At 44.6% G+C, this 27,024-nt stretch overlaps 1 protein-coding gene across 1 annotated transcript in view; it reads left to right on the top strand.

Moving 5' to 3' along the window:
• The window catches only part of USH2A (usherin), a 4,817,015-nt gene that overhangs the window by 1,727,305 nt on the left and 3,062,686 nt on the right, over positions 1–27,024 (top strand). Inside the window, exons 28-29 of the mRNA XM_069608572.1 lie at positions 26,339–26,542; positions 26,642–26,722. Of these exons, the coding sequence (XP_069464673.1) occupies positions 26,339–26,542; positions 26,642–26,722 (285 nt within the window). The remainder of the gene's footprint in view (positions 1–26,338; positions 26,543–26,641; positions 26,723–27,024) is intronic.

Here is a 27,024-nt window from a genome sequence, read left to right as displayed (position 1 = left end):
TGGCGAGGCCCATTTAACTCAAGAATATAGTGTGAGTACCTAGAAAACTGTGCAGAACCAATCTCTTAGTTAAAATAATATAATCCAAGCTATTTTAATCTAAGTAGAACTGGCTCCTAACTGTCACCTGTCATTTGTAAAGCTGTCACCTGTGATTTGCTAGTTGCAAGCTGCACTTGTCTTTGTGAACTTTAAAATTTCAATCTGAAAAACGACCTTTATTCAATCGCTCATATCTCCGCGACCGTTTGTGCTAGAGACTTGCAGTAACTTTCATCTGGAAGCTGAGATCCTAGGCTTTCCTAGGACCCCAAAACGATATTGATAGCCCTTTTAGTTCTTCTGTAATAGCGCCCAACGCATTCGCGAATTTTACCGCGATTTGCAAATTTCTCCACGTGTGAAAACAGAAGCTTCTTGCTTTCATTTGCCAAAAATTCGTTTAACCTACCAATTACTCCTAGATCACTGCAAGTGTGAGCCTGGACTAATATTAACTAGATACCACTCACCCTGAACCTCTAGAGGGAATTAAAAGCATTTTAGCATAATTTTTTTCTACATTGCCAGCACATTTAAAAGCATTTGGGCCTGTGTTTTCAACGTCTGTAGTCTAAGTTGCTGGGTGAACTGAATTACGTTTGAATTGCATTTCTGAGAATTGTGTGCCTTCCTTCCCTTTCCTTGCATTGCATAAAAGGGGGGGTGAATTGTCCAAGAAAGTGATTACATTGTCTTTTGCTGAAATCCTATCAAGTTATTTTCTGTACTGCATTTCATTCCACATTGTATCCATTGGAAACCATAAAAGTATTGTTGCTATCTTATCCATTTCATGTCAACTCCTTAGTGATTATAAAGAAGTGTGCTAGTGCCAGATTCTCCGTTGTTAATCTTTATCATATCAGATTAAGTGTGATATTCAATTATTAATTTATTATAAAGCGTGATATATATATATATATATATATTGTTTAAATTATCAATTAAACCTTTTAACTTGCAAAACAGAACTACTTCTTGGCTCAGTGGGGTCAGGAGGATTCCAAGAGAGGGGTGTTATATAGGGGTAGTCATCCAGAACGCATGAACTGGACATAAAGTTATATCAATAAGGGTTTTCATTCAGTATTATAGACTAGGCGTTGACTTAGCTGTAGTGTTGAATTGAATCCTCTTACAGTGGACACTGGATTCCAAGCTACCCTCCCGTCCTGAAAGGCCTTTGATGAACTAAATGCCGGAAGGGGGGAGAATTACCGTATTCCTCTCACCTCTCTTCCTGGACAACTTCAGAACTTTGACGGGAAGGACATTCCCGTCAAGGGGACTGCTGATTTGGACATTAAAATTGGGCGACACAAGGTGAAACACCCGGTCATAGTAGTGACTCCAGAGGGCAACCCTTGTTTACTAGGAAATGACCTCCTGAAAAGGTTGTCACCCCTAATAGATTGTGTAAACAAGGTCCTCTGGACCCAGACTAGCCAACCAACAAAAACAGAGTGTCAACCATGTTAGTTTAAACGGCATGTGACACATGGTTGAACAAAAATCTGACCAAGTAGAATTTCACTTCCAGAACAACCAAATTCCAGACGTGACAGTAATAGCAGTAGGACAACTGACTGGTGATGGGGGGTCCTCTCTATTTCTGAAAATCAACCTTCCTTCCAGTTTAAGGTGGTATTCCACACTGGAAGGAAACACTCTGAAATTCTTTACCAATCCACAATCAGACATTCCCACTCCAATAGACCAGAAACATGTGAAATCAGCTCTGAGCCTGGCTGATATTCACCAAATTGTGTGTGAACAACGGTAAGAGCTTCATCAGCGAAGCCATGTTCCGCCAACTCCCAAAAGATCCTGCCATTCCCACATTCAAACTGATAGACAAATGGGAAATGGATCTGGAAACACCCAATTCCAAACATCTCCTGCCAAGCAGGTGTATGCTCAAAATCTCCATTGGTAACAAGAGCATAGTCCATAATTGTTGGGTCGTGCGAGACGTCACTGCCACCTTTTACTTAGGCAGTGATATTCTCAATCGCTTTGCCATTAGTTTGGACCTTATAAACTTCAAAGCTTGGTCCCGATTAGCGGATAATCCCATGGGTTTTGATGATCCAGAAAAAGCATTTAGGTCAGCTCAATTGCTACCTTATGCAGTTGAAATTCAGATTAAAGAGGAAGTCACCATCCCAGAAAGGAACCGACAATTCTCCCTGGAAGTGAAAGTTAAAAGAGGACAAAAATTGAAAAACCCTGATGCATATATTCATCTAAATGCTTCTCTCCAACAGCAAGGGTTGGGGGTAAACCCAACACCATTAGGCAACATAGAACATGACACCATTCCAATAGAGGTGGATAACAGCGACTTAAAGAGTATTACTCAAGCCGCAGGCACCATTATTGGAATGGCGATTGATGACCGACATTTTTCCATTGTTTTAGGAAATTAACTGTTAGGACCAATCCCCAAGGACTGTTTTGACAGTGACAGTGATGACAATACAACACCAGACAGGACTTTACCCGGCATGGAGGGAACTTCCTGGTGTACACTTCCTGCCCTTATGGTAAGGAAGATGTGACTTGTGACTTCAGAAGGGATGAGGTGATTTTCCAGGTCCATGAGGGCTGCCTTTGCCACCTGAAGCCTCCAGTCCAAATCAGCACTCTGACCTGGGACTTCTCCACCCAGCTGGAGGAGGCCGCTGAGATAGCAAAACCAGAAGTCTTTCCAGGTTTCAAGCAGATGGTGGAAGAGAGAGTCAACCTAGCTGATGCATGTGTGACCCTGGAACAGAAGCAAAAGTTGAAACAGGTTTTCTTGGATTTCCAAGATCTCCTTGCGGTAGACTCATATGACTGTGGTCGCACCGACATCCACACAACAAGAATTCCCACGGACCCTGGCATGACTCCAGTGTTTGTGAAGCAATATCGCATGCCTCTCGCATCCATGGAGTCCTTTACTGAAATAATTACAAACCTTGAGTCCCGGGGATTAATCCGTCCAGTACACAGCACCTTCAATAATCCGGTGCTGGGAATATTGAAGCCAAACGGCCAGTGGAGACTCTGCGCCGACCTCAGGGAGCTCAACAAATGGGTCCATACTTCCAAATGGCCTCATCCCTACATTGACCAAGGGATGGCCCAGATCCAGGGGTCACAGGTATTCACTGCAATAGACCTGACCAATGGATACTGGACTGTGCCTGTCAGTAGGGAGGACCAATACAAGCTGGCTTTTACCTTTGGGGGCCAGCAGTACACATGGACCCGGACTCCCTTTGGATACCTCAACTCCGGCAATGAATTCAACATTTTCCTACACAAGGCCATGCCCGACCTGGGTGCAAGGGGTAACCTGGCTTATGTAGATGATGTCATCATCAAAAGTTCATCTGTGGAGGAACACATAGCGGAGATCTGTTATGTTCTGACACAGTTGAGGGCCACCGGAGCAAAAAAAAAAGGGGGGTCAAGTGGGAATGGGGTCCAGAACAATCCGAGGCAGTAAGACAGCTCAAAAGAAGCCACTCACATCCGCCCTGCCTAGCTTACCCTGTCAGAAACAAGGAGTTTTTATTGGAGACAGGGTTCTCTAATACATGCTTGACTGCAGTATTATATCAAAAGCATGACAAGTTCAATAATGTAATCTCCTATGCGAGCAAAACTTTAATCTCTGTGGAGGGGAAATTCAACGATTGTGAGAAGGCACTCCTGGCAACGGTGTGGGCATTGAAGAATTACCGCCCGTTTATCCAGGGGGAACACATCATAGTGGAGACTCCACACCAGCTTCTGGAATATCTCCAAAGTGACAGAATCCGGGCCGGTAATGTGAGTAATTCCCGAATTACTTCCTGGATTCTGTCAATGCAAGGCTTTCCTGTGGAGGTCAGATATGGCCAAAACAAGAAGAGTCCCCTCGCGCAAGGTCTGGCTGACTTGCATAATTGTGCCAGAGAAAACTGTCTCGAGGACGTAAGTCTAAAAATCAAGGACAACATGGAGGCATACCTTAATTCCCCACACAAAGTCTTTGAAGAAGACAATTGTGAGGGAGTGCCAACTGTCTATGTGAATGGATGCTCTTACCATGTTGACAACAACGTGGAGAAAGAACTGGTGGCCGGCGTAGGGAATGCGTGGGTGAATGACTCCCCAGAACCCTCCGCTGGATACAAGATTGGTCCCCGAAGATTTCAGGTGGCAGAGTTGATGGCTGTGTATCAAGCCATCCTCACTTCTGTCCAACATCAACTCCATGAACTGGTCATAATCACAGATTCGGATTATTTACGGAATGGGTTCATGGAGCACCTGGTTAATTGGAAAACCAGAGGCATGTTATGTGCTAATAACAAACCCTTGAAATATGGGAAGTCAATCTAAAATATTGATGATCTGGTCATCTCGAACGGGATGACCATCTACTGGAAAAAGAGCAAGGGTCATTCCAAAGTAGAGGGACCAGACAAAACTAGAAATGACTTAGCTGATCAGCTGGTCATAACCGGGGCCATCCAATGGAATCTAATAGAGATTGAGTTGAGTCCCTGTTGGGGGAAATTCAGGTCACTGCTATCACTAGGTCCCAGACAAATGCTCACAATGATCTTTCACCTGCACAATGGAGTAAGGAGACCCCAGATGCTGATTTGATTACGGCTCAGAAGGGGGATCCAATAATTGGTAAGTTTTACCAACACATTGAGGACCCTGAGAACTTTCCCCTGACGGATACCGATTACATTGGGAAAGAGGACCTTAGAGTGTTGATGAAATGTCCAAAAATGTTCCGAATCCAAGACGGTTTGTTGGTAAGGAAATCCCAAGCTGGCCATGATCAGTGGGTGGTTCCTACCTCATTCTGAAGCCTGATGTTAAGTCACGCCCATGATGCGGCCACCGCATGTCATAGGGGGTTTCATACAACACTTGAAATCTTAAGAGAGGTTGCATACTGGCCACACATGGGGCAGGACCTCAACCAATACTTGAAGGGGTGTTTTGTGTGTGCACAATTTCAGTCAACATCCCTCACACACCGTGCGCCTCTCCAAAAGAGAGGGATGACACTGCCATGGTCAGATTTGCAAGTCGACTACATAGGGCCCGTGATTCGCTCCTCTAGGGGGAATAAGTACATGTTGACGGTGACATGCTTATTTACTAAATGGGTGGAATGTCTCCCGGCCCGAAACTGCAAGGCAGAAACAGCAGCTGCCCTGATGATCAACCACATCTTTTCCCGTTTTGGCCTACCCAAAGGATTGAGTCAGACAGAGGTAGCCATTTCATTAGCGAAGTAATGACAAAGATGTGGGAGATACTGGGGGATAAAAGGAATCTACACATTGCTTACCGACCAGCTTCTTCTGGGGCAGTCGAAAGTTACAACCGAACCATTGTGAGCATATTAAAAAAGTTTGTGGCAGATTCTGGGCCAAGTTGGGATATCCGATTACCTCTGGTCCTAATGGCCATCAGATCTACCCCTTCATCTGCAACTAAAATGTCACCATTTGAGCTGATGACTGGACGCAGGATGGTGCTTCCCCAGCATTTGCATTACCGGACCCAAGAGCAAACATTGATCAATGTCTCCACAACTCATGAGTATGTTGAAAATTTAAGGAAACACCTCAACATGCTTTTGCCTATGCTCAGCAAAATCTAGAGAGATCAGCCGATAGCATGAAGACTCACTAACACCTGAAGACCACCAGAAAGGAATACAATGTGGGAGACCGGGTATATCTTTAGAATTTCCAAAGGAACCAGGCCAAACAGCAGAAATTTCTGCCTACATGGAAGGGACCTTTTGAAATTGTAGACAAGATCACACCAGTCGCCTACAAGGTCCGCATCCCCAAAGGCAGTTTGGTGGAAGGGGAAGACAAGTGGGTCCATTAAAATCAGCTAAAGTGTTGCCATCCCAAGCACACTCTGCAGCAACTGGAGGAGTCCTCTGCAAACCCAGAGGGGGCCGCTGCAGAGTAATACAAGTCCAACCCTAAAATATTCCACATATAGCCTATAAAATTCTCTGATTCTTGAATGAAAATGTCTCGGGTGTATAAAATGTATATGTTCGCCCCACCATTAATAGGGGTGGGGAAATGTCTACGAATATGTTTCTGCCGCTTTGCTTTGTCATCCTAGGACAGATAAACCTTGGAGACTGACCAAGGAGGACAACCAGGGGACCGGAATCAAAGATCTGAGGGGCCCGAGGTACCGCCCGAAACTCCCATCAGGACCGGCGAGGAGAACCGATCGATTCACCCTGATGGAGGAAAAGATGCTGAACTGTGCCATCTGCGGAATCAAAAAAAGATGATGCGGACATCCCAGCGCGTGGATCAAATCATCCTTTGCACCCGATTCCCCCTCAACTCGAAATCAAAGTGCAGTCGGTGGGGGGGTTTGTCAGGTGTATTGACCCACATTCGAGTTATTATGCTGCAACAGGTGGTGCGGTGGGCTTAGAAAATCCAAGATAGCCAATAAGCCCACATTTGTGCCAGAATCCAGGAAAAATGCACAGTTTTTGCGCACACCAAAATAGTCGCCTGACCTGCCACCCACCAGTGCGAGCGTGATGGGCCAGAAGCGCCATGAGTGAAACGTGGTGCCAAAGGAAAAACAGCAGTGCCTGTTAACTCAAAAAGCGCTTTGAAATCACCTTTGTTTCTCTGAATGCAAGCTCAAAATGCCTATTTCAAACATTGCAAGAGAGTTAACACAGGAGACCATTTCCAGACCCTATCCTTTGGCTGCACATAGAGCGAAATCAGTGCAAAGGAATATGGTGCTGTTCAAAATCCGTTTTAATTGATGGCAAAAATTGTTAAAATCATAGGCACGAAACCACCAAACAAAGAAATCCAACTTCTGGTGGGGTGTTCTACATTACTCTACTGCAGAATCCACATCAATACAATGTTAGCAAGGATCATATGCTATCAAGTAAAATCCCCTTTTTGAAATGTATTAATTCAAGACAGCTCCCAAAAATGGGTGCAGTACCGGCGTTTGACACTGACCAGCGCTAGCGATCTAAACTCTGAGAGGAGACCTGTATTTCAGGAGCTGAAAAGGAATCTGAGTTAGCTGGGACTTCAAAGGCTTGCTGGTCAATGAAAATTCTTAACACCTACTCTTCCCAGGCCCTATACCAGAAGGCAGTCTGATTTAATTAAAAGTTCAAGAGGCCTCTGTCCATGGGAAACCTTCTGCTGCCGCACCAAAAGGAGATCACACCTCTCTGATTGAATCAGGAGAGGGGTACCTGGGACTGCAGGGAAACAGAACAATGAACTTCCCTTGGCTCAAAGCAATTGTTAAATCAGGGGGTCATAAATGGCTTCCTTCCTCTTGGAAGGAACTGGGGGGGGGCACTGCCTCTGTGAGCCAGCTAAGCTTGGAGGCGGTGACGAAAAAGGAATCCTCCCAAGTGCTTTGGGACCTAAACACGCCCATCTGGGCCAGAGCATAATTTTAAGAAGATGGATAATTCATAGTACGAAATTGTCAAAATTATATAAATAATATCATTAATCCTGTGATTTTTCTGTGCACATTTTAAGAGGTGTTAGGACTCTGTACGATGTTCTGAGACCGAACCCCGCGATTTATTAATACTACAGACACTGTGCTTACACTAGAGAATTGAAAACTTATTGTAATGTGCTCAGGGAGGGGTTGCAGGTCTGTGTAAAATTTGATGCCGAACCGACCATGGCAAAACCCACTAAAAGCACAAAATGTTGTCGTTTCTGAACCCAAGCTCGCAGGAACATGGGGCTTGAACAGAGAACTGTCTTAAATTCATCTGTGATGTGTACATGTATTATGAACCACTTGTGTATCTGGGAAACATGTTTGATTATGAAAAATTGGGTTCTAAGTAAAAGCAAAGGGGTGTTTCTTCAATAGATTGTAAAAGGGTAGCATCACTCTGACTCACAACTCAGTTATCCAGTTAAAGGACAGAAAATCCTCTAATCTATCAGGATCCTCAGAGGGTTGGGCATAGAAAGTCAGCCTTCCCACCCATTTTCAAAAGACATAAAAAGAGCCACTGAGACCAAGGTAGGGACATTCACTTCCTACTTCAAACTGATTTCTTGCGAAGCACTTTGACGGATGACTCTAGATTCCAGAACTTGAAGCAGAGGGCCTACTGCAAGCTGAACTCTTCTCACTTGGCCTTCCAATCTTGCAAACTGATTTTACCCCAGACTTCTAAGGGGAACATCAGAATAAAACAGCCGGGCTGTGCTGTTTCTGCTTCTTTGCCAAGAACTTTTGCCAGAACCAGACCCAGAAGGACAGAGCTGTATCCAGAACTGCACACCAGACCAGACCAGACCGCTGTGCAATGCCAAGAAATGTTGCCAGAACCAGAGACCCAGACCAGCAGAGCAGAGCTGACCCAGATAGCTGTGACTTCAGAACCACCTGCCAGAAGTCCAGTCTAAACCTGTTGACCAGATCTTGACGGCCTATTTCAAATTTATAGTGTGAGTATCCAGCCAGAACTGTGCAGAACCAATCTCTTAGTCTAAAATAATCTCATCCCATCCATTTCCACCTACCTAGAACTGCATCATAGAAATCGTGTGTCCATTCTGTGATTTCAAACCTGTGAAAGTGTCATTTGTCATTTGAATCTTACTTTATTTCTGAGAATCTACCTCCACTAAATCGTCCGTATCTTTTGAACCGCAAGTCCTAGAAGCGACTTTCTATTCCTTATAATTTTTCCGTAATCGCGATCGACGCACTCGGAAAAAGTGTAGCGAATTGCAATTTGACTCAATTTCTCCACCTGTCAAAAATTGCTGTCCTTTTGCTTGCAACTGCTGAACTCCGTTTTCGACCTGATAATCATTCATGAATCACGGATAGTGTTGACCTGAACCAATCTTAAGTAGCTATCACCTACCCTGAATCTCCTATAGGGAATTAAAATCATTTTTAGCATATTTTTCACTTCATTGCAAATCACATTTAAAGTATTTTTGACTGTTTAAAAGCATACCAGTTTCTCTAAGCTTGCTAGGGGGGAACTGGAATTTGTATTGCATTCGATTGTATCCCTGACAACTGTGTGCTCCCCTTCCATCTCCTTATATTGCATAGGAGGGGAGTGAATTGTCAAAAGAAAAAGTGATCATCTTATCTCTTGTTGAAACCATATCAGTTTATTTCTGTGCTGCATTCTTTCCATCATTGCTTTTCCTTGAAACCATAAAAGTATTCTCTGCTACCTTATCCTTCCTATACCAACTCCTAAGTAATTAAAAAAGTGTGCTAGTGTAATATTATCCATTGTTGATCACTGTCATATTCATAAGTGTGCTATCAAATATTAATTTATTTATAAAAGCGTGATATATATCTTGTTTAATTTTTCAATAAATCTTTTAATTTGCAAAACAAACCTACTTCTTGGCTCAGGGAGGTCAGGGGGATTCAAAGAGAGGGGCGTTATGTAAGGGTTTATCATCCAGGTTTATGAACTTGTCATAGAAATATATAAATAAGGGCTTCCCTTGGGCATCCCAGACAAGGCCTTGACTTAGTTGGAGTGCTGAATTGAAGTCACTAACAAAACGCTGGGGCTCGCAGCTCCTCTGCAAGTGAAGGAAAGCAGAAGAGCAGCGCTAAGCCCAAAGTGAAACCAAAGAGGGAGTTATGATCTGCCACCCATAACTAAGTATGCCAAGCCAAAGGGAGGCCATAGTGTAATTAAAAGGTTTACCCACGCCAGTTAAACTCCACACGTTGATTCCTGGGTTAAATGTGTACCACAACAGGGCCAACGCGAAATTGCTATGGGAAGGTTTCAGGTGGGGTTTCAGGATCCCTTTTTCAGGAAAAGCGGGTGGCAGGGAAGCAAACAACCTGCAGTCGGCAATGGAGATGCTGGATGTGGTGGCACAAAAAGTGGAAAAAGAAATCAAACTGGGTAGAGTTGCAGGGCCTTTTGCATCCCTCCTTTTGAGAATTTTGTAGTGTCACCATTAGCGCTAGTGCCCAAGAAGGAGGAGGGCCAGTATCACCTGATACATCACCTCTGCTTCCCAGAAGGGGAATCGGCGAATGATGGGATACCGGAGGAGTTATGCCGGGTACATTACTCTTCTTTGGATGATGCTATCCAGATGGTAAGAGCTGCAGGGAGGGGTGCCCTGATGGGTAAGGCAGACATCGAGACAACCTTCAGGTTAATCCATATCCACAAGGGGAGTCATCACTTACTGAGATTCAAGGTACAGGACAAGTATTTCTATGATAGATGTTTACCAATGGGTTGTGCCATTTCATGTTCTTACTTTGAAGCATTCAGCAACTTCCTGGAAGTTTCTTTAAGGGAGAAGGTACAAAAGTGTGGGGTCTTGAGGATTTTTTGTTCATTGGCAAGGAAGGGACCGGGGAGTGCAAGGCGCTAATGGCCACATTTCCGGGCTTGATAGGGGTTATGGGGATCCCACTAGCAGAGGGGAAGACAGTAGGTCCAGTCAGAACCTTGACATTTCTGGGGATCGAAATTGACTCAGTCAAAGGTGTATGCAGGCTCCCACATGACAAGGTGCAGAGGTTGAACGAAACGATCAAGGTGTTGAAGGGTAAGAACAAAGCAACCTTGAGGGAGCTTCAGTCGCTGGCGGGTAACCTCAATTTCGCTGGGAGAGTCATACCCGCGGGGAGTGTTTTTGCCAGAGGTATAGAGCTGAAAACAGTGGGACTGCAACATGCCTCCCAACATGTCCGGTTAGGTAAAGGAGGATCTCAGGATGTGGGGATTTTTTTGGGATGAGTTCAATGGTGTGCTACTGTGGAGGAAAGAATGGGCCAGCAGCGAGAGGCTCATGATATTCATGGATTCTTCAGGGTCGCACGGGTTTTGGGGCAACTTTGGGGATCAATTGGTGCGGTAAGGCCTAGCCAGCGGAGTGGCACCTGAAGGGGATCACCAAGGACATCACTTTCCTCAAGCTATTTCCCATTGTGGTAGCATTTAAATGATGGGGGTTTCAGCTGAAAAACAAAAAGGGGTCGCTGTGGTCAGATAACCTAGCAGTGGTTCAGATCATCAATCTGGGGTCATCCAACAATTCAAGGGTGTTGAAACTCCTTAGAGAACCTGCCAAGAGCTTGCTGACATTAAACATTGAGGTCAGAGCCCGGCATATTCCTGGGGTCAAAAATGCAGCAGCTGATTCTCTCTCTCGTTTACAGTGGGAGAAGTTCCGAGGGAACTGTCCGGAAGCAAGGAAGGTGATGACCCCGTTCAAGGATCACTGGTGGGGGATGATTGGGGTGATCTAAGTTCTCTGATACACACAGCTCTAGCACCAGGCACGGCAAGAAGGTACAGGGCCTGCTGGGAGCGGTTCACAGTATTTCATAGGGACATTCTGCCAGAGGGGCAGAAGGATTTACCAGTGCAGGCCTTTGTGGGTTGGTGTTGGCGTACTGGGAGAACCAGACGTGGATGGCATACCACTTGGCAGTGGTAGCGCATTATGCTAAACTACGGGGTGAAAGTGACCCCACTAAGGAACATTACATTACAATGGCCATGAGAGGTTGGACCAAGCAGGTGGTGAAAAAACCTGACAAGAGGCGGCCCATTGACGTTGTGAAGCTGCATGGTTTGATTAAATGCCTGAAAGTAGTATGAAGAAACGATTCGGAGAGGGTTTTGTTCACGGCAGCTTTCACAGTAGCTTTCTTTGGGGCCTTCAGGGTGAGCAAGCTAGTCCCCGAGAACAAGGAGGGCAAGGGCTCTGGTTTCCTATGATTAGGTGACGTCCATGTGACAAACGCCCAGGTGAACATTTACTTAAGAAGGTCTAAAACCGATCAGAAAGGGAAGGGGATGGTGGTGACACTGCAGGCCATCCAGCAAAATATAGTCTGCCCAGTGGCGGCCTTGGCTAACTATCTCCATCAAAGGCTGAAGCGTGGTTCCACTGCTGATGCACAGGGATGGGTCCACCTTGAGCCAATTTCAGTTTATAAAGGTTATGAATATGGTTTTGGGGAAAATGGGGCTGACTGCCGGGGTGTTCAGGACAAATTCCTTCAGGATCAGGGCGGCCACCTCCACAGCAGCAGGGGGACTAGGGTCTGCGGAATTCAAGAGAATAGCGAAGTGGTCATCCGGGTGTTTTAAAAGATACATCAGGCCAGAGAAAATGTAAAGTTAACCTGCCGCCTTCTCATCTCTTTCCCACTACCAGCATTGCAGAGGAGGAGGAGGAGGCGTTCCGTCTGGGTGGTAGGGCATTCCTTTGTGTGAAGAGCCGAGGAAAGCTGGACGCCACAGCAAGAGGAGCTGACGGCTGGCGAGTACCGGCTATTGTGGCACGGGGTGCCCGGGGTACCCGGGATAAAATGGGCACAGCTGCAAGGGCTTATTCGCAAGTTGCTGGGTAAGCAGCAAAAGCCGGAAGTATTGGTCATCCATCTGGGCAGAAATGACCTGACAAGATTGGGGAGGGGCTTTGTTGAGGGAGATGATGTTCTCGTTGGAGGATTTGTCAGCGCAGCTGGGTGAGACCGAGATCATGTGGTCAGAGATAATTCCCATGCTGGAATGGAGGGGAGCAGAGAAGCATACTGTGGTGGAAAGATTGAGGAGGAAATTGAATTGTGCTATGTCTAAATTCTGCAGGGGCAGAGGCTTCCAACAAATCAGACATGGCTCGATTAACTTGAAATCCCTGGAATATTACCTAAAGGATGGAGTTCATTTATCGGCAATGGGGATGGAACTCTTTTACTGGAATGTGTGTAAAAAACTCTTGGAATTGTAAAATAATTTAAAGGAGGGAGCCACGGTGGGCGGTAACCCACCCATGGCGTGGCAGTGTTTGGGTGACCAAGCACAAGAGACAGACTCCGAATGAGCCATGAGGAAGCCGGAAGGGTCTTCGCTCTTCACGGACCAGCACCTCTTGGGAGCCTAAGCGGCATGGGCGTCTGGTGGTAACAATATACTCTCAGCTTCCTCCTGAAGAAACGGCACTCTCCCCACCCACAAATACCTGCAAGGGCAGGCGAGGCTCAGGCACAAATGGTTGGGAGAGTTGGGCCTACTGTGCACTTGGTGCAAAGGAAAAGGGGGAAGCAGGTTGTTGGACACGGAGCAGGCGCCACACCTTCAGAACTATGTTCACTATTATGTGCAGTGATTCTTTATGTTGTGAAAATAAATCTGCGGCCAATTTTGCCAAATGAAGAACTGTCTCATTCTGCATGTTACTAAGGGGAAATGAAGGGAACTAAAGAATGAGCAAGGATAAGGCTTATGGGCACAAATGGACAAATGAAAGGGTTATGCTTCCACCTATAAAAAAAAACTGCACCAAGGCATTTGAATTGGCAGCCAGTCAGCCTTGAAGCCCTTCGAATCTGCATGTTCTGTAAGCCACGTCAATGTAGTCTAAATCCAGGCTCCTATTTCATTCCACAGCAAGATGTGGCTATTTAAAGGAGAAAAGTGGAAAATCATGCCATGGAAGGAAACAGAGGCCAGGTTGGACTGAAGTCCTACAACATCCAACATCACTGCCTCTTCATTTGCCCTTATCCTACTCATCCCAGTGTATTGCTGCACTATCATAACTATCCTATTGGATGGATACAGCAGATGTGTTTTAAAGTTGTCACAACGTATTTAAAATACCCACCGATGAATTGTTTCTTTATTAAAAGCTATTCTTCATATTCAAGCAGGGGCATCATTTCACCAACATGCCAGGGGTAGCAGAAGTGACATCACACGACCCTTGACCCCCTGATGACATCACAGGAAGTGATGTCATTTCACCTCACCCCAAAGTGATATCGCGGGTAGCGATGGAACACGACATTTCACCCGTTGACAAAACAGGAAGTGGCATCACATAGCATTGTACACTACGAAAAATGTAGTTACGATATCACTATGTGATGTACATTTTATACAAGAATGGATCACCATATGTATCATTAAGATCAGTGTGTATAGGCCCATATTACCAAATTACTGTGTATGCAAGCGGACATCCATGAACAATTGATAATGATGTGTTATTATATAGCACTTACGCTTAAGCGCTTTATATAGAAGAAATATACACCCAATATCACCCAACCTGTGTTGGTACTCGTTTATCGACCTCAGAAGTCTTAAAGGCTGAGTGAGGCGTTTAGAACAGACTAAATCAGTGACTCACCCCCTGAATTGTGCCTGAAATAAACCTTTAATGAGTCTAGCAATTATTGTATAGAATTCCAGAAAGACACATTATTTGGTATTCCTATTCTCTTATTTAGGGTCAGTGCTGAAAGTGTTAGACTTGTGGCACTCCTGTTCTTATTTTTCTTCTTTTTTTAAGGGGCCTGAACATGAAAGCCAGCCACCCCAGAAGTAAAGAGCCACAGCCCAGGAGCTTGCATTACAAAAAAAATAATAATAATAATTTAAAAAAAAAATGTTTTTAGAGGTCGCAAGGGAGACCACAGAGGTCGCAAGGGAGACCTCAGAGGTCGCAGTTGGGACCTCTGGCGACCCCCAAATGACGTCCCTGTATTCAAGTAAGGTGATTTCGTTCAATTGAGAAACATTGTCCATTAATTAAATACCTGTTCCTCTTTACGTATTGCTGCACCAGGGGCGGCTGGTTTATAGGGGAATAATGTGCGGTGCCCCACCTGTTTTGGCAGTGCAAAATGTACTTTGAGCGATTGACTCACTCCCTGATCATGTGAGGTTCTGCAAAAGAAACGTGCAGTTTACACGTTTCATTTTCATTGAAGCGGCAGCATGAGTGAAAGCCCAAATCAGGAGGATTCTTGTCTCGTGGCTGCTGTGTGGAGCGCTCTAGAGAGCCATGCCCACTAGACATGCTCAGTGACGTTTGAGCCACAGCGAGAATCAAAGATGTCTCCAACTGAGCTCAAAAAGAGGCCTGGGGGCGTTGCAATTAAACCGCACATCAAGGCATAGATTGCCTTTAGCCCTGCCCCTATCCTGTCTCTCAAACAGGCTGGGGTGGAGTTCAAGATTGCTCACTCCACCCCAGTCTGTGCCAGATAGGATAGGAGGTGGGGTCAAGTAATACTGGGAGACGTCACACGGCGAGGGAGGCACTAGACAAGAAGGATCGTGTCTCCAGTCCACTCATCCACCCTCCCTCAGCGTGTGATTTGTGTTGTGCAACAAATGGCTGGGCTCGAGGAAGAAGTCCCCTCCCTCACCTACCAGGTACGCATGCCTGCCCTGGCTGTGGGTGTGAGTGCGGAACATCGGCTGTGAGCTATGGAGGACGAGCAGATAAATTGCAAACCTGGACGGGAAATAAAAAAAAAAAAGACATTGACTGGCAGCACGAAATCTTTCCTATTTTAACTAAAATGATGGGACTGGGAGAGTACGATTTAAATCAAGTGCGGATTACAGCTCTCAGTCAAATAATTTGAACTTTTAAAAGTAGCATCCGTCCGGGATACGTTTCTTCAGATACTGGTTTTTACAAGGTCTGATGGTATGACTGCGAGTCTGAGATGTAATGCCAAGTCGGTTTACATCCTGCAGTTACATCATTTTAACTTTTAACTGTCAGTCTACTCCTCTGACTGAAGTTCAAATTATGGGACTGAGAGATGTAAATGCAGTTACTTGCACGCGCATTACACCTCTCATGGCCATTTTTATGTGGATAAAACCACAGGCATCCTTTAGCTTAAAGGATTCATGCAAGTGATGTCTTTAATCAATGGGCATAGGTTGGATGTCTATTGATTGGACAGCATCTGACCCCAGGGCTGGTCTCCTGTTAGGGCTGTCTCACTGTAAAGTATCACTTACTTCCTCCTTTTCACTCAAGCCAAGGGCTATATCAGTGACACAATAAAATCTCTCTGTCCAATGGCTTATAAAGGATGTCTAGTTACTCAATCATCTCCACAGCTAATGGCACATGCGCGCTGTGCTAGACGTTTCCTGCTGAGATCTATACACATACTACAGGCAGTGGCATTGCTAGGGCGACCTGGGTGGCCCGGGACCCCCCTCTGAAATCCTGGACCCCTCTTTCCCCCCCTACCTAAGGCGAACAGTGACTGTGTTCTTTGTTTGTGGTTTTATCTGTGACACTCACTAAGGCAAATGTCTGCATGTCACACGGCAAATACTCTCCTTTTGTCTCAAAGCTAGCAGTGATCTTGGTATGCATTCTGGCATCAGTATGAACATGAGCACAAGCCACTTCTCAGGTGCTCCTGCCCGGCTTCTGCACAGCGACCTCCATCGTGTGCAGAGCAGCTTGCAGCCCCTCCCATCAGAATGTAGAGCACAAAACTGCTAATGATGGGGCATTAGTCACTGAATGGTTTCGTGCCTGCAGTCTGATGGGGGGGTGCAGTGGGGTGGAGGGTAGTTTGTGTGCACAAAAGCCTCTCTGCAGGAGTGCATATGACGTCACACATTACCTTTCATAAGCGCCCCCCACTTTTGTCTGTGGCCCCCTCTACTTTTGTCTTGGGCCCCTTCTGTGCCCCTCCTAAATTTGATTCCTGGTGACGCCACTGACTACAGGTAATATTTTCACAACCCAAAAAGGTCTACAAATATTTTCTTTCTGGAGTTGATAAATGTATACCATAAAAAAGACAACTAATATATGCAGCAATTGTTTGAAGGAGGACACCAATCCATTAAATAGCCACAGACATTTTAGCAATGGGTGGAGTCCTTTTTTGACAGTGATTTAGGCATTCACAGTGGTGTGTGTGTGGTTCAGACTATTTCAAAATGTTTTGAACCGGACTGGAGTTCCATACTATCCAGACTGCTGGTACCCGACGGCCTCCTAGTCTGTTCACAGTAATGCGCTTACACTGGCAATGGATATAAGGGCGAGGCAAAGAAGCTAACGGAGGTGGCCGACTGGAGGTGAACAATGTTTACATTTGTTCAGAAGCATGCATACATACCAACATTGCTCATTCCATTCAGGAGAAACCAGTCCAGCCCCGGTTTTAACTTTGCCACTTGTGTCTTGAGTTTATAATTGGGAAGTCCAGCACTACAAATCTCAGAATGCAAAAATAAAACTAGAACTAGGGTAGTTTTTCCTGACTGGAATAGGTGATCTTGGAATGCAGGCAGAAATATGATTTGCATTGCAGTCAGTGTACACTTCACTTCCCAACATGATTGGGGGTATGGACGGGTATCTGCTTCTTTGGGTCCCGCCTGCCACACCAGATGCTAAAAGTCACTGAATATTGTCCAATATCACAAGAGACCCAAAAGCTAAGACACTTGGGCAAACTATGTAGATGTATGACAACAAATATATCATATATGTATAACTCAGCTTAAGCAATATCTGTACTCGATATCACCCCCAATAAAGAATCAGTGTATTGTCATTTTAAGCTTTTGGCACAGGGGGGGGTGATGAAGAGGACCAGCAGCAAGAGGACCTGACAAGGAAAAAGACACTGTCGAAGTACCTCAGAGCACATGCCCACTGGGCCATGCAGGGCTGGGGCGTTTTTCTTCCTCAGGATTGCATGACCTATTGGGGATTCAGGCTGGGGTACTGCTGAGTTCAATGTGCATAGGCGGCGCTCCTGCAATTCCCCAAACACCAGGCCTCTGTTTGGAGGCGAGGGAGAAGCTATATTAGTACAGCATGCAAGGGCATGTTTTCATATCGTGACATTGCATTTTTTTTTTACTGCCATGAAGGACAAAAGCCAACATGAGTTTTGATGTGGCCATACTGGCCTACATTGGTGTAGCCGGTATGTATATACCTTCTTGCAGTGGCATAGCATTTTTTTTGTACTGGTTTTAAGGGCAAAGCCAGCAGGTGTATGTTCTAATGGAGGGAAAGTGGCCTATACTGACAGAAACAGCATTGATATATATGGGCACAGCCAGCATGAAAATGTTTTTTTACACTGGCAGAATAATGTATCGCACAAGGCATCGTGAAAATTCTCTTGTGCACTCTTGATGACTTGGTATCTAATGGATTTTTTTTCCATGTATTTACCCACAAAACCTGATTGTAAACTTTCTGACCATTTGAATCGACTATTGAAAGATTTTCTTTTCATGGGGAGAACCCCATGCCACTCTTGGTTGGTACGGGCTCCCATACTATGCTGAGTCACTCGAGCATATACATGCGACATCTTTACGCCCCTCCAATTAAAAAATTCACCAGCTGCCAATGTACTGCACATATGCAGCATGCTTTCATTGCTTCAGTTTAAATGAAGCAAATACTGAATTCATATTTGCCATGGGTTTCTCTAACAGTGGGACCATGCAAAATAAATACCTTCTATTAAAGTCATTCAGAAAAGCTGGTTCTTCGATCAAACATAGTTTATTTTGAACATGAGGAATTGGTCTCGCTTTTGACTAGAATTGAGGAACACATGCTTGGGTTCTAAAATAACAACCAGCCATGTTTAAGTTATGCCTTATCTGGATTTGTCGCTTGAAGAGCACCGTATTGTCCCCAAATGTAGGTCATTCAGAGGGAATCCTGCCGCTGACCCTTGGGGCAGCAGACAACACTGCTCCTGGTTAGCCAGCTGGCAGTAGCATAAGTACAATGTCTGGTACATCTTTGCCCCCAAGGGGCTGTGAATGCAACCTGTCTAAAATGTGTAGCTCAATCTATCCCCTGTTCAGACATGGAATTCTAGTTTCTGGTGTTTTTGGGCACCGACTCTAAAACATACCCTTCATTAAACCGCGTAAACAAGGATTCTGCATGTAAATGGCCTGACCCTGTCACAGTGGGCAACAATAATATCAATACAAACATAAACATTCAGTAGTATGTCTGTTTGAAGTTGCAGCCTTTTTCGTGGAACATTTCTGACCACTGTTTTTCTCTTAGTTTTTGAAACTGTATTTTGCAAAAATGAACATCACCCAGTGTTGCATTGCTAATGCAGTGTTTGTTCACAGCTGTTTCAGGGTGCTTTATCCAGACAAGGCCCTTGTAGTCCTGCAACAGTGGTAAGATAATGTAAGCTGAATGTGGCACCCAATACAGCACACACATTCCAAAGGACATGCACAGGTACAGCCTCAAAGGCTACCAGCATATTCACATGCGCAGTTGTTCTCGAAGCTCAGCGCAAAGGGTCTTTTATTAAACACGTGGCGTTCCTATTGTGACAAAGAACCATCTGTTAAGGGAAGAATTACCTGAACTTTTCATTTTTAGAAATAAAAGGATGCCAGTATTCGGATTCTGAAAGGGAGGCCTGCTTACTAGAACCCCTCTATCAAGATACTTCATGACATCTCCAGTAGCTGCCCTGCATCGGCTGCACTGCAGTGTCAAAGGTCAACTGTGTATTCCTCAACATCTGCTGAAACACTAAGTTTCAACAAGAGGAGGTGGCTTTTTAATCCTCTGCACCTCTGGTTCAAAAGTAAATTCTGTACAGTAGTCGTTTGAGTGCACATGGAACTGTAAATATATAAGAACCATGTCCAGTTATAATATAGTGGCTGATGAGTAATTAGTTATACAAGCACCACATTTGGATGTCACAGTGATGTCAGATTGGTAAGGTGATTAATTCATGACAGGGCTGGGTGTGTAAGAGCCATCTGGCCTGGGTGTGCCCACAATAACCATGTGGGAAGATCTTGCCGACAAAGCTGCCCTTATGATCCCACTGAGAAAAGCCAACATACCCTGCAGAGCACAGGAGCCCTCTGACGGTTGCATGGACACCAGTGCTGCAAAGACTGTCCTGACATGAAAATAGCCTTTTCACACCAAGGTGCTGATCACTGTAGTCCTTTTGAAGTCGGCCATTAGAGGAAGGGACTAGGATCGGAGTAGCCCCGATGAGAGGCTTAATGCATAGAGGAGTTCCACCACATGGTTTCAGCTAGGGGTCCCTAAACTACCTGCCTCCTCCCCACTTCCTTCATCCAAAGTACTCTGGGTATGATATCAGAAGGCAAAGGGCACTTTGTACAGCAGCCTGGATTAGAACTCTGACAGCAGGCTTGATTCGGACCAATCCACTGTAACATTTTGCCTTCATAAGGGTCAGGACTACATGACCTTACAATTTTCATCTGTGGATTTCAAGGCCACGCAGATTCATTTGGGACGCTGGTGGGGATGTAGTCAAGTCTAAAGTCCACAGCCTTAGAGACGAAGACAGAAGTCTCCAAGGAAGATGAAAGCTCTTCTCCCTGCTAGCCTCAGGGACACAATTGGGGTACAACTGCTGAGGATCAAGCCCTCTCTGCTTCCTTCACACTGGAAATAGGAGCCTGCTGACTGGAGGTAAGGAACCCCATATAGGTGTCAGACAACCTTGCAGGAGTGGAAGTGCATCAGCAACAGATTGCTCATGTCCCTGTAGACCCTGGATTGAGCCTCACAGCAACTCAGAAGCCCAGAAACAGCCCAGGACCCTGTTTACTTCCTCAAGAGATCTTCAAGCTGGCTCAACAGCACTTGTCTCTTTTTGAGCATGTGCAGGTCCTCTGGGGCTGACTTTTGCACTCTAGGAACTCCAAACAGCGTATCTGCCCCTTCAAGCTCTCTCAGCGATGACTCTACCCATGTGAAGCTCTTCAGCACCAACAGAATCATCATCTCAACGCAACTCACAGCTGACCAAACCTCTGAAAGCCCACCTCAGATGGGGACTTGATCCAACTTGACATGTTGGGAGGCATCAACTCAACCCATCCCGAGCACTGAATCAATTCACTGATAGCCCCATATGAAAGCTGTCTCAATAGTGCCTCACCTGTGGAACAGCAGGATTCAACCGTTTTGACACAGCTCAGTTTCAGAAAAAGCAGCAATAACCTGGCGCTGTGCCTTCAAATCACTAAGACAAGCAATAAAGGTATTTGCAGTGGTCCTGTCCAACTGTTCCACCTTAAAAGGGCCCCAATGATTATAAGTCCCAATGTACTGCTTTTTCAAGCTACTTTCAACTGTTTTTGATATTTGCTGGTCAAGTCTATTGCCTACTCCTCTGACCTCACCCAATGTGCCACCTTTACTATCAAGGTCTGCATTCTCTGTGTTCCTATTCAGGGGTGGGCCTTTAGTGTTTTTGATTAGTTGTGTTCACTGATAGTCTTGTATTAAAGCTCTTATTTGTATTGAACATTCCTTGGCTATTCTTTTGTTTGCGTACTGTGGTAATAATGTTGTTTGTGTTGCATCTACACTAAATTACTCCTCTTCTGAAGAGTATAGTCTACTCTTCGCCCACATTATCAAAAGAGGCGAAGGAGATATGTCTCTCGAGCTGTGCCTGTTTAACCTTTATGACCCTTAACACTGCTGGTTTAATGGTCTTGCAGCACTGTGCGGGTACTTTAAGCACTACTCATCCCTGTACTGCTGCAGAACAGTAGTTATTTTGTCACATCTATGCATTCCAGTTCAGCACATTTAGTGCTCCATCGGCGTTGGTGGGAATGTGCATATGTGAAATATGGCTGTGCGCAGCTTCTCTAATCTTGTCTTATCTGGTCCAAGGATTTACAATCGAGGAAATCATCCTTTAATTTAAACCCATAACTTTCAAATGTCAATAAATTAATATGAAAGCGAATGAGAGAGTGCTACTCCAGGTAGTGCACCTGACGTCTGTTCACATAAACAGAACTTGATACGCAGTTTAAACACCAAAGTTGCGGTTTAATTTTGGAGGAAATCGATGAACGTAACTTTTCTTTTATATGTCCTCTTTAAAGAGTATGGCAAGGAGTTAACACCTGTACCATAGTGTCATTTTAGCCCCTCCACCCCCATGTAGAATGACCAGATTACACACTTAAGGACAAACATGTCACCCTTCCCCCAGTGAGCGACTTTTGATAGTGCCATAAACAGCTGCCTGGAACTGATTTATTGTAAATAGAACTGGCCTAGACTCTGCTTATCTAAAAAGGACTGTGAATATGCATTGGAATTCTTCATTGTATGTCAACCATTGAGTTGACATACCATGAAGTATCCGGTAAGCTCATTGGCACCCTTGTTTCGGGAGAGCCACACTACGAATTTGCCTGCTGGGGCCACTGCACCAGTAGGCAGACTCATCACGAAAGCATTGGCACGTTAGTAACGGTGCTGATGCTTCCGTGAACCCATTCCTATGGAGTCCTATTGGACTCCATGCGAATGGGGACTAACATTTACCAGCACCGAGCTTCCCGGTCCGCCGGGACTTGTAATTGTACCGGGAAGCTAGGTGCCGGTAAAATGTTACGAATCAGACGGCAATCTGCCGGTAGCACTGGAAGGGTTACCGTCGGACTCGTAATGAGGCCGCATGATGTGCTATGACTTTTTCTAACCACCTCAACTAGAGCCATAGTCCCTAGTTGAATCTGCCAGAATTTGAACAGGGACTTCTCATAATTGAAGATCCAAGCCAGAAACGGTATACTTGGCCTGGCTGATGTACTAAATGGCAAGAACAAGTAAATAAGTAATTAATTCCTACATTAGTTGAGAGGACACACGCTTAGCAGGTGATTCAACCAAGCTTGACGTATACTTGGCAGGAGAGTGAAGCAAGCTATTACGTTCAACCTTTGCGGGTCTGGGATTCACATCCAAAAGAGAGTTTGGGAACAAGAGGGTCAAGGACCCTGAAAATTAGGGAGACTGTTTTAATGAAAAACCACTGCTTGGTAGAGAAGCACACCAAAACAATACTATAAAGAACTGTGAGTCTGCGACTCACACCCTTATGAAGATCTAAAATATAGTAACATTTACCTGCGAGGGTACACAGTCTTTAGGACCCCAAAGAAAAGAAACGTAGAACCAAAAGGAATCCAGGGGAAAGGAACAAACCTTTAGAAGCCTGGGACTTTTACCTGGTAGAACATTTCTTTTGTCTTTTGAACCACCCAAGCAAGACTTTGGGAACTTTTCTGTTGGCAAGAATTATTATGAAGACTTTACTTTGGAAGAGACCAACCCTAAACAGTTAATTTGGGTAATTGCTGTTCGGGACAGATGTAGGGTTTTTGGACACAACAGTAACATGCATTTTGAAATCCTGACATATTCCTTAGTTTCCTTTGAGGCAGGGAAGCCCCTCTTAGTATTTAGGAAAACAGAGGATTTTCTTAAACCCTTTTAGTGGTTAATAAAGGTTTATAGCCACAAATATGCCACTTTTGTGTCTGAACCTCTCCTCTGCACCCTTACACTAGATATGAATCCAGGGCGTTGGGTTAACGATTCTGCCTAGTCAATGGGCAGATTGAAGCGATGCAGTGGAGGGGAAACCAGTATGTTCTACTTGCACACAGTTGAGGTACAGAATTCCTCTGTTGGTATAAGTGCTTCAAGGATGAAATTAGATACAAATACTTTAACTCTCTAAATTTCAGGTATAATAATGTAGTACAGATACATCATCGTACATTTATTGAGATAAAATCCATCAAACAATACACATAATATTCATACAACTACAACAATTGTATACAAAAGAACCAAATCCAAAGTACACTAAAACAACATTTTAAAACCACAGAGATAAAAACATGAAGATCATGAATAGTCTATTGGAGAACACAGAATATTATCCATGTATTCTTTTCTCACTTTAGTCGCCCTCCTACGATGCAGCAATAATGTCCAAGCAACACAAGGCAAATTAGCCGAAAGAAGATAATACATTCAGGACGGTGTTGTGCAAATTGCAATTGTTTTAAGGCAAGAAGGATTGTATATGTTCTAATGTGCAGATATGCAGGGCAGAACAAACTATAATGTAGTAAATCTTCCATGCCTGCGTTGCAACATGGACAGCTAGTCTCAGCAACAAACCCTTGCTATTTACCAGTGTTAGCTTTCAGCATAAGACAGTTGAAACAAGCTTTTGCAATCAACCATTTATCGCACTTCATGTGGCTCAAGACAAGATATAACTATAAAGAGTCAACATTGCTGATAATCTCATGTTTCCTTTTGGTCTTTATTAGTAGCTCTCTAGATTCACACTGCTCCTTTACAAAAGAGGAAAAAGTTTCCTCACAGAGATTTGTTTTCAACATTGCTCAAGGTAATAGGTGTTGAAAAAAATGCTGCTACATTCATTTGAGACAAACACATCCAAATATAGGGAAGCCAGGGGATTTTCAGCATGCCATCTCTGTTTATGAACTGAGTAATGGCCGCTTTCGGGTCAGACCAAATACACAACCAATGGGAGAGTGGGGGTATAGACCAATCGTCCTCGAGAAAACAAGCCACCAGTTCCATATGCACTGAACAATTAGAGGCAGAGCTCAGAAGAGCCAATAGACTTTTAAATAAAGTGTTTTCACATATCTGTAGCTCTGACATATTCGCATACCCGCATAACGCAGCAGCATAGTTGATCGCTGCCTTCATCTGGGTACCATAGAACTTCAAAATCGGCTGGCCCTGGCTCAAAGCCATAAAACGGGTAAACCCCCACGCCCCAAAATGTGTCTCATCTGCATTATCTGTTTATCTACACAAATATTTCCTGACAGGTCCGAAGAAAAACACATTCCCAAGTGGTCAAACTCATGGATCATTGGTATAACTGCCCCATTACTCATCATTTTGTAAATTTGTATGATTATTCCCCCTGCCACAGGCCATAAAAGGGAATTTTTCAAGTTCACTTTCAATCCATGTCATTCATGATTTGCGTGTATATACTAATTAATCTTTGAAGTGCAATCGGGGCGTGAACTATTATAACAGTATCTTCGTCATAGGCCAAAATAGGGAAGGCTCTGTTTCCCAACCTTGGGTAGTCCACATGAGAAACCAGTAAGACGTTATATAAAACATTTAATGTAGAGGGTGAACAGAACAGGGGCCAGCACGCAGCACTGTTTCACTCCTAGGTTTATGTCAAAGAACTACGTACATTGCCCTGATCACTGTATCGTACACATGCCTGGTTATCCCTATGGACTGCCTAAGCACGACTAACAACTCCGTGAGACAATCCATGGACCTGGGCACCTCCCAGAGTTCCCCATATTAACCATATCAACGTCTGTGCTCAGGTCCATGAATACAAGATCAATTGGCTCCTATTTAACTTTTACTGAGTGTGCCACCAACTCAAAAATATTATGGGCAAGCCTGGTCTAAAGCCATATTGCATATCAGTAGGAATGGAATTATTTAGGATCCAATCTTCCAAGCGTTCAATAGGGCCTTCCCAAACACCTTAAAGGTTGCATCCAACAGTGATATCGGCCTGTAGGCCAATGGGCTGAACTGTCCCTGTTTTTAAGAATAGGGGAAATAATGAGAGGGATCACACCAGACTCCAGAATTGCATTAAAACTGCCAATCAAAAGTGCGACCCACAGCTCCAACAGGATTTGAAAAAGGTCTGCAGGAACAGCATCAGGTCCCGGTGCGCAACTGTGCACCTGATTAGCAATTGCTGAGGCCACCACATTCAAAGAGAATTTTAATACAGAATCTGGGGGTAAAATGTCTAGTGATTTGGTTGGTCAGGCATATAGATTTGCAAAATGAACTACCCGGCCCTAGTACAGATGCAATAGATACTATTTGCTTAAATATGCAAAACGTCCAGCTCATGTATGCCAGAACCCAGATGTCTATAGTAGGAAGGGATTTTTTTAGCTACTAAATTCGGAGTATTGAGCGACTCTTTCAGAAATCAATGTGAATCGATTCGGAAAACGTTTCCACAAAGACATCTTAATTTCTGATTAGGCTATGGTTGAACATACTTGGTACTCATCAGCCCTTACATCAAGTGCATGTAACATGTGTTCCTCTATTTATTATAAGTAAACCTTGGGAGGATTGCTCAGGGGCAACCTGCTCGCCTTGGAAGCAAGATGACACAGAGCAACAAAGGTTCGATCCCCGGTTCTGCAAGATGACACAAAGCAACACAGGTTCGATCCCCGGTTCCGTGCTTAGAAACCACTGGGTATTAAGCGCTTTATAAATAACACATCATATCAAGACATTCTTGAATATAGACATTTCCAATGGAGCAGAAAAAAAGAGCAAAAACAGTTTTTTCTCTATAATGTAGGCTGAATTCTTAATCGTGCTGAAAATATAAAATAGTACACAAGGCAATTCTTAGCAAGAAAGAAAGCAAACATAATCTCTGTATCAAGAACAGGAATTGGAACAATTAAATTCGGCTTCGTTTTATTTGCTGCACTCTGGATTGTAGAAAGAAATGCTGATCCTAATCCCGTGCTCTTTTCTAGGTTTCGGAGGCTGCATGAGGGATGTTAAATTTACACGAGGAGCTGTCGTTAACTTGGCATCTGTGTCCAGCAGTGCTGTCAGAGTTAATCTGGATGGATGCCCATCAGCTGTCAGCCCTCCTAACTGCAGGGGAAATGACTCCATTGTCGTGTACCGAGGAAAAGAGGAGACATGTTTTGATTTTGGTCTACAGCCGTTTACAGGTAACGCTGTCATGCAAACTTCGCCGGCCTTCAAGTGAGCAGTACCTCCGTCGGCTGCGCAGTTCTGATGCTGACTCGCCCCCTTTCTCTTTCTTACAGAGTATCTGTACCGGGTGGTTGCTTCTAATCCTGGAGGTGCTTGTGCTAGCCAGTGGACGCACGGACGCACCAGAGGATCAGGTGACGCCATTTTTCCAATGTTGGCTATACAACGTGTTCTTTTTCTTCACTGAAAGGAAACATTGCACCGGTGGAAATGTGCTCTCCTAATTAATATCAATTACTAGGGGTGACCAATCAACAATTTCCTAATTGCCTGTGTGAAAACGCCATCTGATCATGAATTCTGGGACTTATATTTTGCGTTTTCCATTTTGAAATGTAGTTCAACAAATGCCAGAATTCCAAGGGGGTGTGCCAGGGGGGGGAAGGGGAATGGGGCAGACTTTTTTTTAACCGTAGCATGGAGAAACCTGAGGGTG

Source organism: Ambystoma mexicanum, chromosome 4q, assembly GCF_040938575.1.
Source record: "Ambystoma mexicanum isolate Mex_15411 chromosome 4q, UKY_AmexF1_1, whole genome shotgun sequence".
In the NCBI taxonomy this organism is placed as follows: domain Eukaryota; kingdom Metazoa; phylum Chordata; class Amphibia; order Caudata; family Ambystomatidae; genus Ambystoma; species Ambystoma mexicanum.
The sequence above is the reverse complement of the archived record's forward strand: the minus strand, read 5'-3'. Positions and strand labels throughout refer to the sequence as shown.